This window comes from Antechinus flavipes, chromosome 4 (genome assembly GCF_016432865.1).
Source record: "Antechinus flavipes isolate AdamAnt ecotype Samford, QLD, Australia chromosome 4, AdamAnt_v2, whole genome shotgun sequence".
Taxonomy (NCBI): Eukaryota; Metazoa; Chordata; class Mammalia; order Dasyuromorphia; family Dasyuridae; genus Antechinus; species Antechinus flavipes.
The window spans coordinates 174,581,099-174,595,938 of NC_067401.1; the positions used below are offsets into that span (position 1 = coordinate 174,581,099).

The 14,840-nt window shown below is 33.6% G+C and overlaps 1 protein-coding gene across 1 annotated transcript in view; it reads right to left on the reverse strand.

Moving 5' to 3' along the window:
• Positions 1–7,308: 7,308 nt before the first annotated feature.
• The window catches only part of LOC127560730 (myosin-1), a 39,521-nt gene continuing 31,989 nt past the window's right edge, over positions 7,309–14,840 (reverse strand). Inside the window, exons 35-39 of the mRNA XM_051995554.1 lie at positions 13,762–13,887; positions 13,504–13,674; positions 13,244–13,348; positions 13,024–13,119; positions 7,309–7,567 (exon numbers count right to left, since the gene is read on the reverse strand). Of these exons, the coding sequence (XP_051851514.1) occupies positions 7,415–7,567; positions 13,024–13,119; positions 13,244–13,348; positions 13,504–13,674; positions 13,762–13,887 (651 nt within the window). The 3' untranslated portion in view covers positions 7,309–7,414. The remainder of the gene's footprint in view (positions 7,568–13,023; positions 13,120–13,243; positions 13,349–13,503; positions 13,675–13,761; positions 13,888–14,840) is intronic.

Below are 14,840 nucleotides of genomic sequence, written 5' to 3' on the forward strand. Positions count from 1 at the left end.
TGAATTCAGGTCCTCCTACCTCCAGGGTCAACACTCTATCCACTACATTACCTAGCTGCCCCTAACTTATGTTATATATAACATTATATTTTATATAAATATATATTTATATAATTTTTATATTATGCCTATGATATTATGGTATATAAAATAATAATGGTATAATGGTCTATAGCTTATATTAACACATATCTTTCTATATATTTATATATAATGCATATAACATATAACATTATATATAACTAATGATACTTAATGATACTCATGATATAGTGAAAAGCATATGAAAAGGATTTGTCACTTTTCACTGTGACCCACAGCAAATGGCCCAGCAAATAGATCTTAATCACCTCTTAATTTTTCACCCACTATTTATTGAAAATGACAAATCTCCCAGGTACTTTCACTATGGGACAAGGAGGTAGGCTACTTTCCCATATTCAATATAACATACAGGAATTAGTTCTGCAGTCAGGAGACCTGAATTTGAACTTCAGCTTTGATGTTCATTTTCCATATGATTCTGGAAAAGTTGCTTCAGCTTTCTGAGCTTCAATTTAAAACAGGTACAATTTCATAAAATTTACCTTACAGGGTTAACAGAAAAATTTTTAAACCTGAAAGTATTGTAGAATTACAAGTTATACACAAGAACTGCATGCTTCTTTATAGACACTTGGTGTTGAATAAAATAAAAAGAATGCACCTAATGAAGTATGAGTATCATATGTATCAATGTATTTTGAATTGTAATCCACAGGCTTAAGATATCTGTTAATTGAATTATGGTTTACTGGAACTTTATGATTAATACATTGGAACAAGTAACTTATTCTGAGACAAAGAAGAAAAAATTTTTTGCTTTTCTTAATATCAGTTCTGTACAATTGAGTAAATTTTTTTCTCCTTCATTTGTTTAAATATCAAACTGAAAGCCATTCCCATTTGGTCAAAGGATGGGAACAAATGATTCTCAAAAGAATTGCAAACTATTAACAACTATATGAAATGCTCCTGATCACTAATAATAAGAGAAATGTCAATCAAAATCACCTCTAGGTTTTACCCAAGGGTGGGTTGGAGGTCTGAAAAAGTTCCATTGTTAAATTTACAGTGCAAGCATTTACAACTTGAAAACACCAAAAGCTATAAATCAGGGCTCAATTTATTGTTTTATTGATTGTCTGAGCTTAAGAAAGTAATAGGGACATGGTTATTGCAATGATATATGAGATAGTATTTGCAAGGGGATTTGTAAACCTTCAAGCTAGCTATTATTATTATATAAATAAATTACAATAAATATAAAATGGTAATTATTATTATTGTAATTATCACTATTTTTTCTGAGATGATATCCTTTTTCAAGAGTTTGTCCCTGTGGTCAAATATTTTTTCAATATAATCTTTTCTCTACTCAACTGCCAAAGAGATTTTTGTAAAGCTCAAGTTTGCATCATTTTCCCTGTCAATAACAAACTTCAGTAACTCCTCATTAATTTCAAAATCAAATATTAAATTCGTTGTTCAGCATTTACACTTCTTTATGACCTTGACTTTTCTCATTTTTCTAATCTTTTTTCTAATTTTCTAGTCTTTACTCCCTTTAAAATATTCTATGATACACCAACAGTGGCCTTCTTTCACAAGACACAATAACTTAACTCTACTTTATCATTGACTATCCTTCCATGCTTAGATGCTTTCTTTACCTCTGTTTCTCTGGCTTTCTTCAAGACTCAGATCACACTCCATCTTCTGAAGGATATTTTTCCTGAGTATCCTTCCCCAGATCTTCTTTAATGTTAAGGCCATACCTCTTAGATGACTTTTAATCAACTCTGTATTTATCTTGTATGTACATAGTTGTTTGCATATTATTATCTCAGGGTAGGGTAATCTTTTACTCTTCTTTGGTGCTTAAGACAATGCCTGTTGCATAGTATTAAATAGTTCCTTCTTAGGTTGAGTAGAAATTTGCTCCCCTTCAATATCTATTCATTGTTTCTAATTCCCATAACTTAAGTCTCGTTTAGGATATGAATCTGGATCATTATTGGGTAGTTTAAAACTCCATATTCATCCCTCTTAAATTTCATTTTTCAATTTAGCCCAGGATTCTAGCCTGTTAAAAATCTGTATATCATCATGGTTATCTGATGTATTAACTTTAGCTCCCAGTTTTGTGTCATATGCAACTCTGATAAGAATTACACCTCTGAATTTATCCGTCATTAATAAAAATGGCACAGGTTAAATGTAGATCTATTCCACCAAAGACCTCATGACAAATTAAGATTGAATCAGTTCCAAATCTACTTAAACCAGTTCTCACATAGCCCATATATTATTTCATTTTGCCACACAGAAAGCACAAGAGATTTTGTCAAATATTTTGCTAAAATCTAGATAAGTGTGATCTATGGAATTTTTCCAGTTTTCTAATTAGGCACTCATATGAGTATCATGAAGTATCATAAACCAGTCCTCCATTGGGAATCAAGAAATTGATTCCCAATACCTGAAACCTTAGAGACTGCTGAGAGGAGCCAGAGCTGGTGGAATTGTTTTCTCCTTGATTTAGCTGTAATTTTAACTACTCCCAAGTCAAAGAGTTTGTTTACTTGTGGGTATTCTATCATCTACACAATTCTATCTAATAAATAAGCATTATTACATGTGAATAGTCATAGCAGGTCTACATTTCATCAGTTAGGGACATTAAAACAAAGGAGGAGAGGATTATGAAAATAGATTTTTGTAGATTTCAGGAGGCAAAATGAGGTAATTCATGAGTGATGATTGTTAATTACTTAGTAAAGTAAAAGGCAAATTCATTTCCTTAGAAAGTGGAAGTAGGTATTCAATAATAGACTTTATGAGAGAAAAGGCTAATAGTAATTGCTGCAGGGAACATGATAGAAAGTTAAGCAGAGAAGAATAAAAGATTGTTATGTAGCTTTAAGAGTACTATTGAGATTAACTGAGAGAAATTTGAATTGAGTCCTGTTGGATGTCTAGCATGGGAGACATTGCAAAGAAAGTAAAATTTGAGGTTAAATTTCAAGAGTCAAATTTCAGTTTGCTAGGGTATGATTACATTCTCATAGAATTTAGAACTAGAAACTTAGAAATTATCTAATGAAACCTCATCATTTTATAGCTATATACAGTACATATATCTATATATTTATATATAGATATATAGATATAGATATAGATATATATAGATGTAGATGTAGATGTCTCTGTCTGTCTATCTCTATCTCTATCTACAATACCCTCATTTTACATATGAGAAAACTGAGGACTAGAGCAAAAAGTATTTTGCCCAATGTAGCACAGTAATTAGCAGAAGCAGAATTCCAAATCAATTTACATTTATCTGTCTTGGAGAAAAGTGTATCATTAGAAACTTTATCAAATGTCTTTATACAATTGAGATACTCACACATATTTTCTGGTTTCAAACTTAGCTTAGTGGTAGTAATCCTTCTAATATCAGGGGCAAAGCAGAAAGCACACATGGACTCAGCCAAGCACCCTCAGTGCCCAATCAACAGCTGCAGAAATGATGCCTCAAGCCAAAATGGCAGAAAAACTCATAAGCTTCTCATGTTTGCTTAAGATATATTTTCTAAATGGGCCTGGGGAGGATATTAATACATACATTTCTCTCTCTACTTTAAGCATTAAGAGAGCCATCTCTATCATTTCTAGGAGGACAAACCCTCTTCCCTCCAGTACTTCCACACCTCAGATAATAAAACAAGTTAGCCTAGGTGAATTTAATCATAAGTTTTTTTAATAATATTTTTTATTTTCAAAAAATATGCAAAATTGTCCTCAACATTCACTCTTGCAAAACCTTCTGTTCCAAAATTTTTCTCTATCTCTTCCCCCCACCTCCTCTCCTAGACAGTAAACAATCCAATATATATTAAACATGTGCAGTTCTTCTATACAAATTTCCACAATTATCATGTTGCACAAGAAAAATCAGATCAAAAAGAAAAAATGAGAAAGAAAACAAAAAAAGCAAGCAAACAGCAACAAAAAGGTAAAGATACTATGTTGTGATTCACATTCAGTCCCCATAGTCCACTGTCTGGATGCAGATGGCTCTATCCATCACTAATCTATTAGAATTAGCCTGAATCACCTCATTGTTGAAAAGAGCCATGTCCATCAGAATTAATCATAGCATAATGTTGTTGTTGCTGTGCACAATGTTCTCTTGCTTCTACTCACTTCACTTAGTTTCAGTCCATTTAAATCTCATTAGGCCTTTCTGAAAGCATCTTGCTGATCATTTCTTATAGAACAATAATATTCCATAACATTCATATACCACATTTTATTCAGCCATTATCCAGCTGATGGGCATCCACTCAGTTTCCAGGTCCTTGTCACTACAAAAAGGGCTGCTATAAACATTTTTGCACAAATGGATCTTTTTCTATTTTTTTATAGGATATAGATACAGTAGACACACTGCTGGATCAAAAGGTATGCACAATTTGATAGCTCTTTGGGTATAGTTCCAAATTGCTCCACAGAATGATTGAATCAGTTCATAACTCCACCAATAATATATTTAAGTGTTCCAGTTTTCCCACATCTCCTCCAACATTTATCATTATCTTTTCCTGTCATCTTAGTCAATCTGTGAGGTATATAGTGGTATCTCACAGTTGTCTTAATTTGCATTTCTTTGATCAATAGTGATTTAGAGAATTTTTTCATAAAACATAAGTTTTTTAAGTCAAACAAATGTAAAGGCATTACTGTCCACTTTTGATTGGCAGCCTGGGAGGGATAAATAGCTTGTCTCTCTTCCTTTCTCTCCTCCTTTCCTGGAAGGAAACAAGATGATAAACATCCAGATGATAACTGGAGATTAAGTTTTTGAACTAAGTTCCCATTAGTAGAAAGAGAAGAAGTAAAGAATTCTAGCTACCTTGGCAGTTTAATCACCAGATATAACCAGTCAATTTTTGGAAGGCTCTGTCTTGTTCTATTATCACCCACATTATCTGTTAAAAATGGCAAGTCTAAGATGGTACCATAGATATTATAAGGTCTTCGGTCATTTCCACATTCTTCTGTTTGTTAGGAAATCCACAAGATACAGGATTTTGTGAGCCTATGGCAGTGACTTGAAAGCTATCATGTAGGAATCTGAATCATAAATTAGAATGTCAATTTTTCTAAGGCGAATTCTGGCTTGTGTTAGTCCTTTTTTCCCCTAGTATCTAGTACCTATACTATATACTATATATATATACTATATATATATATATATATATATATAATATATATATATATATATATATATATATATATATATATATATATATATATTGCTTTACTGAAAAATGTTTTTTTTTTAATTTTGGGTATATGATTTCCAAAGTTTAATTGATTTTATTGAGTCTTGGGGAACAAAAGTTTTCTTGTAGGAAGGATATCTCTTATTCTACAATAAAAGTCAAAAGTAAAATATAATTATTTGGTCAGAAATTATTTTGTAGTCCCAAATTAGGTAAACCAATACCCACTATTCTATTTGTGTCTATAGAACCCCCGCTTCATGAATTTAGTATAAAGTGTGTTCTTTTGGAGACAATAGGGAAAATTAAGCTTATTTGAGCCCACCACATAGTTAAGGACATCAGAGCCTATTACACTAACAGCCCTACCTCAGACTTTAGCCATCAAGCCACTTCTCTCACTTTTAGCTTCTCCAAAATTTCCCTTTCTCTCCAGGATCTTTCATTCCTACCTGGATAGCCTAAATATCCCTTGTCCTAGTACTTAGATGAAAACTTTCCTATATATGTTGTCTCTTCCAATTAGAATGCATTCTTTTAAGATTAAGGATTGGCTCACTTTTCTGTTTGTTTCCACATAGTTTAGTACATATTAAGCATCTAAAATGTTTTTCCAATCTAATATTGGATTGAATATTAACTTGATTCAGATAGTCTCTCTTTTTCTGGTTCCATACAAAGGGTGAAGATTCTGTTCACCTGTAGTAAGGGGGAAAACAAACTGCCCGAGGGCCTTATAAGGTCTGTGAAATCATTTGGTCTCGCCTTGCCAAGGTAATCACAGGATAATGAATTGACAGCTAGATACAGCAATCTTCCACTACTTGAGTTCTATAAGTCGATAATTTTGTATGGCTTGTGAATTATGTTATAAATATCCTAATGATCTTTGAGAGAAAAAAAGGTTTCTCAGTCCTGACCTATAGCATGGGTATATACCATGAACTAAGCTGAGTGAATAGAAGGACTGCTTTTCCCTCTTCTCTTATGTTTTTGAGAATTAGGCTTGGGATTTTGGTCTTGTCTATTTCCTTTGTCCTTTTAATTAAACTTTAGGCATAAGCAATGGAGTTCCCAAATCTAGTCTCAAAGTAATACTGGTCTTTGAGGCTAGATTTCAATTCAGATCTTCAACCAGTATAGCAGAGAAACTCTTAGACGCCAAAGTACCTAGGATTTAAGCCCAAGAGTAGCTTTAGATTTAGAACTTAGTGGAAGTTGGCATTATAGGAACTGGATTAGACCATGAACCTAATTGGTCTCCCCTTTTCAGAGATTAAGGTAGTGTTTGTATGTGTATGGGGAGTAGGGATACAGGAGGATTAAGAACCCATATGGCCGATAGTTGGGAACATTTATATGTTTCCTCTTTTTATATTTTTGAAGTAAATATTCTTTTATAAAGCCTCTTTGGACTTTTAATGATTAAATGGAACTGGAATGCAAGATCTCTCCCTTAAAATTGGAACAACACAGTTTGTAGTCACTAGAGTCAATAGCAGAGAGACTAGATGTCTTTTAGCCATTTAAGAATACTGGAGAACCAAGGGAAAAGGGTGAAATGTAACACATTTTCTTCTAGTAGCGGGGACCATGGTAGGCATTGCTATACATGAAAGGAAGGATTTAGGATTTGTGGATTTTAGGATTTAGGATTTATGGAGAATTATCATGGGGGATTGTTTTAGATTCTGGGCAACCTATACATAAGGGCACTAAGGTGCATAGGAAATAAGGGACAAAAGAAGATTAAAAAATATAAATGTGCCAGAAAAACAAACTACTCCTTATCTTTTCCCCCTGATATACTTATGTCCTTTGCAGATTGTGCCTAGGAATCCAACTATTCTTTATTCATTTCTGAATGACTAAGGCTATGAATATTGTGAATTTTGTATAAGCCCCCATAGTCCTTTCTCAAGTCACATAATAATTAATGAATAGTTGTGGTAAAAGAAAAAGACAGACAAGAGAGTTCTTTTCAGTTTCCTAGAGTCTTTATCTTCTAGAAAATAGGTACAAATCAGAGTGATAAAGATTTTCACATTCTGTGTTTCTTCAATCACCTGGAGGTATGAAGATTATTCCTCACTTATAATCTTTGTATGGACCTCCCTACTCTTCACCCGGAGCTTGTTGACCTGGGACTCAGCAATATCAGCCCGTTCCTCAGCTTCCTCCAGCTCATGCTGGATCTTGCGGAATTTAGAAAGGTTGACATTAGACTGTTCCTCCTGAGAATAGAAATGAATTTGTGAGAGAATGAAAGACTCTGTGAAGCAATATCAATATTAAACATATATGCACCATATCTAAATTCTTAAAAGAGAAATTAAGAGAGCTGCAAGAAGAAATAGACAGCAAAAGTATAATAGTGGGAGATATCAACTTGCATTCTCAGAATTAGATAAATCAAACCACAAAATAAATAAGAAAGAAATCAAAGAGGTAAATAGAATACTAGAAAAGTTAGATATGATAGCTCCCTGGAGAAAACAAAATGGAGACAGAAAGGAGTACACTTTCTTTTCAGCAGTTCATGGAACCTATACAAAAATTGACCATATTAATAGGACATAAAAACCTCAAACTCAAACGCAGTAAGGCAGAAATAGTAAATGCATCCTTTTCAGACCACGATGCAATGAAAATTAGATTCAACAAAAAGCCAGGGGAAAGTAGACCAAAAAATAATTGGAAACTAAATAATCTCATACTAAAGAATGATTGGGTGAAACAGCAAATCATAGACATAATAACTTCACCCAAGAAAATGAAAATAATGAGACATCATACCAAAATGTATGGGATGCAGCCAAAGCGGTAATAAGGGGAAATTTCATATCTCTAGAGGCCTACTTGCATAAAATAGAGAAAGAGAAGGTCAATGAATTGGGCTTGCAACTAAAAATGCTAGAAAAGGAACAAATTAAAAACCCCCAGTCAAACACTAAACTTGAAATTCTAAAAATAAAAGGAGAGATCAATAAAATTGAAAGTAAAAAAACTATTGAATTAATTAATAAAACTAAGAGTTGGTTCTATGAAAAAACCACAAAATAGACAGACCCTTAGTAAATCTGATTTAAAAAAGGAAAGAGGAAAATCAAATTGTTAGTCTTAAAAATGAAAAGGGAGAACTCGCCACTAACGAAGAGGAAATTAGAGCAATAATTAGGAGTTACTTTGCCCAACTTTATGCCAATAAATTCGACAACTTAAATGAAATAGAAGAATACCTCCAAAAATATAGCTTGCCCAAACTAACAGAGGAAGAAGTAAATATCCTAAACAGTCCCATCTTAGAAAAAGAAATAGAACAAGCTATTAACCCACTCCCTAAGAAAAATCCCCAGGACCAGATGGATTTACATGTGAATTCTACCAAACATTTAAAGAACAATTAACTCCAATGCTATATAAACTATTTGAAAAAATAGGGATTGAAGGAGTCCTACCAAACTCCTTTTATGACACAGACATGGTACTGATACCTAAACCAGGTAGGCTGAAAACAGAGAAAGAAAATTATAGACCAATCTCCCTAATGAATATTGATGCTAAAATCTTAAATAAAATATTAGCAAAAAGATTACAGAAAATCATCCCCAGCATAATACACTATGACCAACTAGGATTTATACCAAGAATGCAGGGCTGGTTCAATATTAGGAAAACTATTAGCATAATTGACTATATCAATAACCAATCAAACAAAAACCATATGATCATCTCAATAGACGCAGAAAAAGCATTTGATAAAATCCAACATCCATTCCTAATAGGAATAAATGGACTTTTCCTTAAGATAGTCAGGAGCATATATTTAAAACCGTTAGTAAGCATCATATGCAATGAGGAAAAACTGGAACATTTTCCATTAAGATCTGGAGTGAAGCAAGGTTGCCCACTATGACCATTATTATTCAATATTATATTAGAAACACTAGCCTCTGCAATAAGAGTCAAGAAAGAGATTAAAGGAATTAGAGTAGGCAAGAAGGAAACCAAACTATCACTCTTTGCAGATGATATGATGGTATACCTAGAGAACCCCACAGACTCTACTAAAAAACTATTAGAAATAATTCATAACTTTAGCAAAGTTGCAGGATACAAAATAAATCCCCATAAATCCTCAGCATTTTTATACATGACCAACAAAATCCAACAGCAAGAGATACAAAGAGAAGTTCCATTCAAAATAACTGTCAACAACATACAATGTTTGGGAATCTATCTACCAAAGGAAAGTCAGGAATTATATGAGTAAAATTACAAAAATCTTTCCACACAAATAAAGTCAGACTTAAATAATTGGAAAAATATTAAGTGCTATTGGATAGGCCGAGCAAATATAATAAAGATGACAATACTCCCTAAACTAATCTATTTATTTAGTGCTATACTAATCAGACTTCCAAGAAAATATTTTAATGCTCTAGAAAAAATAACAACAAAATTCCTATGGAAAAACAAAAGATCAAGAATCTCAGGCAATTAATGAAAAAAAAATCAAATGAAGGTGGCCTAGCTGTACTGGATCTAAAACTATTTTATAAAGCAGCAGTCACCAAAATCATTTGGTATTGGCTAAGAAATAGATTAGTTGAACAGTGGAATAGGTTAGGTTCGCAAGACAAAATAGTCAACTATAGCAATCTAGTGTTTTGACAAACCCAAAGATCCTAACTTTTGGGATAAGAATTCATTATTTGACAAAAACTGCTGGGATAACTGGAAATTAGTATGGCAGAAATTAGGCATGGACCCACACTTAACACCATATACCAAGATAAGATCAAAATGGGTCCATGATTTAGGCATAAAGAACAAGATTATAAATAAATTAGAGGAACATAGGATAATTTATCTCTCAGACTTCTGAAGGAGGAAGAAATTTGTGACCAAAGATGAACTAGAGTCCATTACTGATTACAAAATAGAAAATTTTGATTACATCAAATTAAAAAGCCTTTGTACAAACAAAACTAATGCAAACAAGATTAGAAGGGAAGCAACAAACTGGGAAAACATCTTCACAGTTAAAGGTTCTGATAAAGGCCTCATTTCGAAAATATATAGAGAATTGACTCTAGTTTATAAGAAATTAAGCCGTTCTCCAATTGATAAATGGTTAAAGATATGAACAATTTTCAGATGATGAAATTTAAACTATTACCACTCATATGAAAGAGTGTTCCAAATCACTATTGATCAGAGAAATGCAAATTAAGACAACTCTGAGATACCACTACACACCTGTCAGATTGGCTAAGATGACAGGAAAAAATAACGATGAATGTTGGAGGGGATGCGGGAAAACTGGGACACTGATGCATTTTTGGTGGAGTTGTGAACGAATCCAACCATTCTGGAGAGCAATCTGGAATTATGCCCCCAAAGTTATCAAACTATGCATACCCTTTGATCCAGCAGTGCTACTACTGGGCTTATACCCCAAAGAGATACTAAAGAAGGGAAAGGGACCTGTATGTGCCAAAATGTTTGTGGAAACCCTGTTTGTAGTGGCTAGAAACTAGAAAATGAATGGATACCCATCAATTGGAGAATGGTTGGGTAAATTGTGGTATATGAATGTTATGGAATATTATTGTTCTGTAAAAAATGACCAGCAGGATGAATACAGAGAGGCTTGGAGAGACTTACATGAACTGATGCTAAATGAAATGAGCAAAGGAGATTATTATATACTTCAACAATGATACTGTATGAAGATGTATTCTGATAGAAGTAGATTTCTTTGACAAAGAGACCTAACTCAGTTTCAGTTGATGAATGATGGACAGAAGCAGCTATACCCAAAGAAAGAACACTGGGAAATGAATGTAAATTGTTTGCATTTTTTTTCTTCCTGGGTCATTTCTACCTTCTGAATCCAATTCTCCCTGTGCAATAAGAGAACTGTTTGGTTCTGCACACATATATTATATCTAGGATATACTGCCACATATTTAACATACATAGGACTCCTTGCCATCTAGGGGAAGCGGTGGAGGGAGAGAGAGGAAAATCAGAGCAGAAGTGAGTGCAAGGGATAATGTTGTAAAAAATTACCCTGGCATGGGTTCTGTCAATAAAAAGTTATTATAACAATAAAAAAAGAAAAAAAAAAACTTATGAGATATGACCATGAGGAAATCATTGAACCCTTCTAGACCTTGATTTTGAAACTATAAAATAATGAGATTGGATTAAATATTTTCTAAGGTAACTTTTGGCTCTAGACTTTGATTCTCTGATTTTTCTTGAATACAAAATCACACAAGGTCTATTGACTCCTATAGAACTCATCTTTAAAATATTAGGATTAATTTCCTTGATATTTTTCAACACATGGGCACAATGGAAAGAGCACCTTTGAGATTAACTTTTGTCCCCTTGGAAGTTATCCAAAATAATAACATCAACAATAACGTAATAGCAATACAACATAACTGGTTATGTAGCATTTTAAGATTTCTCATTTTATTCTCACAACAACACTTGGAGATAGGTGCTATTATTATCTTCATTTTTCAGATTAAAAAAATTTAGTCAGACAGAGGTTTAATGAGTTTTTCAGGGACACATTGATAATAAGTGTCTGAGACTAGATTTTAACTCACATCTATACTAATTGTAGATCCCCTGTGCCACCTTATTGCCTATTGGGTCTTCATCTAAAAATGAGGACTAACCAATGGACCTTTAAGGTATCTTCAATTCTTTATCTATGTCTTATTTGATTTTTAAACTACTTATTAGTAATTTTCATTCAATAAAAAATTTAACAATATGTAAATAAAACATTCAAATAAATAATTTCAAGTCCCTAAGCTTATTTTTATAAGGCTGCAAAATTGGAAACCAGGCAAAGAAACAAAATAAAAAATGCTTAACACTTATAAGATCTGATATTTCCTATCTTATTTAAGTCTTGATTGTACATGCCACCTTATACTAATCTACATCTGTGAATTCAACAGTTTAATTTAATAAACATTTATTATATAAGATAGTTCTAGATGCTGGAATTACAAGTACAAAAAATAAATAGATAAACATTGGTCTGTGCCTAGGCTATCATCCCTAGTTATCCTCAAATCAAAAAATTTTATATGAATTTTTTAGAAAAATTTATTTGTGGGATCGATAAAAAAGATAAATCTATATTATCTTTGAGTGGAAAGTTTGCAGACAGAAGTGCTAAGCCAGAGATTAAATCATTCAATGTGGTCCTGGCATCATTGAAATGGGCTTTTTAATGTTACTGCTTTGCTGGCAATAGTCTCCCCTTTTCCCTTTTTCTATTTCTTTCCCTTCCTTCCTTGACCTTTGCTTATTTATTCCTTTTTTCTACTTAGCTCTGGAACTGAACTGTGCCTGAAAGCACAGTAGAATAAGGAGCTTTGAGCACATGTTCAATCTAAAAAATCAGTGTAGTGTCATTGAATTAGTGTTGAATTTAATGTTATAAGATCCATCTTTAAGGCCTGGCCCTTGGGACAAGAGACTGACATTTTCTGCTCAATATTTTCATCCATAAAATGGGGAATGATAATAACTATACCACCTTCAAAAGGTTTTTGTGAGGCTTAAATAAAAGGCCTCACATAAAATCCTTGATAAAATCTAGAATGGTACAAATTTAAAAAAAAATCATTATTATGAGCAAATCTGTACTCACAGCTTCCTCTGCTTGTCTCTTGTATGCTTTCACTTTAGACTGCAGTTTGTCCACCAAGTCCTGAAGCCTGAGAACATTCTTACGGTCTTCTTCAGTCTGAAAGATTTTGTAAATAAGTGGTTTATTTGAAAATATCATTTCATTTTCATTATCCTTAAAAGTAGAAATATTTGTAATTCCATTGTAGACTTCCAGAGTCCAGAAAGTCTCTTCCCTTTACCTGGTAAGTGAGCTCCTTCACTCTCCTTTCATGTTTGCGTAGACTTTTCACAGTTTCAGCATTGCGTTTCTGCTCACTTTCTACCTCCCCTTCAAGCTCTCGCACCTAAGAAAGGAGAGAGGATTTCAGCTCAGACTTCAACCATTGCCACCTGCTCATTGTTTTGTTTTGGGGATTTCTTATTTCAAAAAAACGCACCAATTTTTTTTTGTTATGATTTGAAACAGCACCAAAAAAGTACAGACATCAGGAATACTTACTCTGGCTTCCAGTTTCTGGATCTGCTTTTTTCCTCCTTTCAGGGCCAGCTGCTCAGCCTCATCCAAGCGATGCTGCAAGTCTTTTACTGTCTGCTCTAAGTTCTTCTTCATCCTCTCCAAATGGGCACTGGTATCTTGCTCCTTCTTCAGCTCCTCAGCCATCATGGCTGCCTAGTTAGCAAGAAACCAAGAAAACTATAAATGTCAAGTAGTCATATAAATATATCAAAGAGAGAAATTAGTAGGTTTTCTTCTCACATCAGTGATAGCCTTCTTGGCCTTTTCTTCTGCATTACGGGCTTCCTGAATCATGTCTTCCATCTCCCCCTGGATTTGGGAAATGTCTGTTTCTAGCTTCTTCTTGGTATTGATCAAGCTGGTATTCTGGGTAAAAAAGAGAAAAAAATCACAAATTGCCATGTTTCATCTTTCTCAAATAACAACCAGAGATCATAATCTTTGAGAAAGGGGTGGGAGAGAGATAGACCTGTAATTTCATTAGTAGGAAGAGCTTCAAAAGGAAACTCCTTACGTCCATGCATATTAGAAAATCATCTATACAGCTACACCCAAAGAAAGAACACTGGGAAACGAATGTGAACTATTTGCATTTTTGTTTTTCTTCCCGGGTTATTTTTACCTTCTGAATCCAATTCTCCCTGTGCAACAAGAGAACTGTTCAGTTCTGCAAACATATATTGTATCTAGGATATACTGCAACATATCTAACATATATAGGACTGCTTGCCATCTAGGGGAGGGGGTGGAGGGAAGGAGGGGAAAAATCGGAACAGAAACGAATGCAAGGGATAATATTGTAAAAAAAATTACCCTGGCATGGATTCTGTCAATATAAAGTTATTATTAAATAAAATAAAATATTATAAAAAAAGAATATAGTTTAAAAAAAAAAGAAAATCATCTATAAAAGAGTGTTGGAGGATTAATATTGAGATATTGAAAAGATTAAATGCCTTGTCCAAGGTTACATAGTCACTCAATGTCAAAGTCAGGTCTTCCTTACTCTAAGACTGGTCATCTATCACTATACCATGCTACCTCTCAGAGACTCTAAAATGCTAAAGATGCTTTGTGTAGAAGGTTGAAACTCTTGAGTCATTGCACTGAGGTTGGTTCAAGCACTTAGGGCTAATTGCTGATTGGACAATACTCTATAGGCATGAGCTTGGAAAATGGTCCTTCCCCCCATCCTGTGCTGGCTCAATGATTGGTGTGTACAGAGGATTGTAGGAGGGACTAGGGGGTGGAGTAAGACTAGCCAGAATCACTTTGGCCATAGACAAGGGAGAAGGCAGTTGCAGAGATTCTGCTTCTAT